This window comes from Orycteropus afer, unplaced genomic scaffold (assembly GCF_000298275.1).
Source record: "Orycteropus afer afer isolate SDZICR_OR568_19922 unplaced genomic scaffold, OryAfe1.0 scaffold00121, whole genome shotgun sequence".
Lineage (NCBI taxonomy): Eukaryota > Metazoa > Chordata > Mammalia > Tubulidentata > Orycteropodidae > Orycteropus > Orycteropus afer.
Genome location: NW_006921708.1, coordinates 7656138 through 7658646, shown reverse-complemented (window position 1 = coordinate 7658646; position 2509 = coordinate 7656138). Strand labels below are relative to the sequence as shown.

At 45.1% G+C, this 2509-nt stretch overlaps 1 protein-coding gene across 1 annotated transcript in view; it reads left to right on the top strand.

Annotated features, from left to right (window-relative positions):
• Positions 1 to 296: 296 nt before the first annotated feature.
• Positions 297 to 2509, top strand: part of HUS1 (HUS1 checkpoint clamp component) — a 60553-nt gene continuing 58340 nt past the window's right edge. The window contains exons 1-3 of the mRNA XM_007944137.1: positions 297 to 348; positions 1440 to 1567; positions 1653 to 1829. Of these exons, the coding sequence (XP_007942328.1) occupies positions 297 to 348; positions 1440 to 1567; positions 1653 to 1829 (357 nt within the window). The remainder of the gene's footprint in view (positions 349 to 1439; positions 1568 to 1652; positions 1830 to 2509) is intronic.

Sequence of the window (2509 nt, the reverse complement as noted above, 5' to 3'; positions counted from 1 at the left end):
GAGGCAGTATCACTACTGAAGTAGGATTGCCCAACCTTCCTTCCGAGGAGTGGCTAGTGGGTTTCAAACGTCAGCCTTCTGGTTAGCAGTCAAGTGCCTTAGCCACTATGCTACCAGAGCTCCTCTAATAGGTCTAGGCTGAACTAAGTGCGCATGAGCTGTGTAAAAAAAAGCAGAGGCAGCCCCCAGCACAGCGGAACCAAGTTGCTACGTCGCCGCATTTCCGGCCGAAGGGAAAACGTGGACTTGAGTCGGTCCGCCTCCAATAGACACTTGGAGCTCACCCCAGTCTTACTATGAAGTTTCGGGCGAAGATCGTGGACGCGGCCTGTCTGAACCACTTCACGCGTGAGCGGGGGCCACGCCATGGCCCAGCACCGGTTTGGGAGGAGATAGAAACCGGAAGGACGGAAGGGAGAGGAGGGATCATGTGGGATGTAGAGCGGCACGGAAGCTATACATGCGAGCTGAGCGGGCACCTGAGGGAGGACGGGGGCGGGCGCGGAGATGGAAACGCGCTGTTATTGTATATAACACAATATATTTATATATTGTATACAACACAACTCCCCTCTTATTGTGGAAATAAGAGAGGCTGCCAACGGATGTTTCTAAAACTTGATCTCATCTCATGTCTTTTTAAGCCTATTACTGGTTCTAATTTCCTTATTTGACATTGAAATTCCTTCCAAGTCAGGCCCCATCTAGCCATTGGTCCTTCCACCCTAATGTTTGTCCTTGCATTGGACCCTGTATTTCAGTACTTAGTGGACAGTAAGATGTATTGAATGGATGAATATAGCCTCTTGTTGTTGTTGTTGTTATGTGCCCTGGGGTCGGAATGGACACATAGCGATCCCTCCTTCAGTTCCTGAGGCAGTATCACTACAGACAGAAATAGATTGCCCAACCTTCTTTCCGAGGAGGAGTGGCTGGTGGGTTTGAACCGCCAGCCTTCTGGTTAGCAGTCAAGTGCCTTAGGCACTGTGCTGTCAGAGCTCTGAGCCTCAATTTTCTTTATTCAGATACTGAAGATCCGTACTACGTACCTCACAGGGTTGTAATATTGGCATGACATGTGGTAATAAAGTACCTTCCAGTGTGATACAAACGAAACCTAGCCAAGGTCGCTGCCATCGAGCTGATTCCAACTCATAGAGACCCCCTTTGGGTTTCTGAGGCAGTAAATATTTATGAAAGTAGATTGTCCAGTTTTCTGCAGAGTAGCTGGTGGGTTTGAACTGCCATCCTTCTAGTTAGCAGTCAAATGCCTAAGGCACTATGCCTAGTGTCATACAATCATACAAATAAAAACTTTTTTTTTTTTTTTCCCACCGGCATGTTGCAACATGGTGAAGGGGAAATTCTACAGGATATATTGGCCTCTAATATACATGATGTAAGTTATAGTGATAAGTTACTCTAAACCCCTGCTATAGGAATCAGTAACATGATGGCCAAACTTGCCAAAACCTGCACTCTCCGCATCAACCCGGATAAGCTGAACTTCATCCTTTCAGATAAGGTGGCCAACGGAGGGGTGAACATGTGGTGTGAACTGGAACAGGTGAGCAGAAGCTCCTGAGAGGCCTCCAAACTTAGCCTGAATTCTATTGGAAAGGTTACACATGCCCCCCTTTTTCTCCCCTTAGGAGAACTTCTTCAGTGAATTTCAAATGGAGGGTGTCTCAGCAGAAAACAATGAGATTTATGTAGAGCTGACATCGGAAAACTTATCTCGAGCCTTGAAAACTGCCCAGAATGCCAGAGCCTTGAAAATGAAGCTAACTAATAAGCACTTCCCCTGCCTTACAGTCTCTGTTGAACTGGTGAGTGGGAGGAAGGACATCTGAGACTTCTCAGTAATGCAATCATTATAAATAAGCCTAGGCTTTTTAACAGTAGGTCCCTCGGTGGCACCAACAGTTTTCACTTGGCTTCTAAGCAAAAGATTGGCAATTTGAACTCACCCAGCAGCACTGTGGAAGAAAGATCTAGCAATCTGCTTCCATAAGGATTATAGCCAAGAAAACTCTATGGGGCAGTTCTGCTTTGGACTGGATGAAGCCACACTGGGTCAGAATTGACTTAACAGCACCAAATTTGTTTTTGTTTTGTTTTGTTTTGATAAAACTTGTTACTCTTGAAAGCTAATTTGTTTTGTTTAAAATTAAATGCCAGTTTTTAAACTGGAGGGTTTTTTTTCCCCTCATTTAACAATAGAGTTGTGATTACATAATACTCAACTAGAATGTTACTTTTTCTTATGCAGTAAACCATCTGTATTTTTCTACTCAGATCTATATATCTTAGCCTCTGTGGTTCTTTTAGTGGTTTTGTCATCTTTGTTGTTGTTGTTACGTGCCATGGAGTCAGACCTGACTCATAGTGAGCCTTCCTTGGGTTTCCAAGGCGGTATCACTACAGAAGTAGATTGCCCAGTCTTCCTTCTGAGGAGTGGCTGGTGGGTTTGAACCACCAGCCTTCTGGTTAGCAGTCAAGTGCCTTA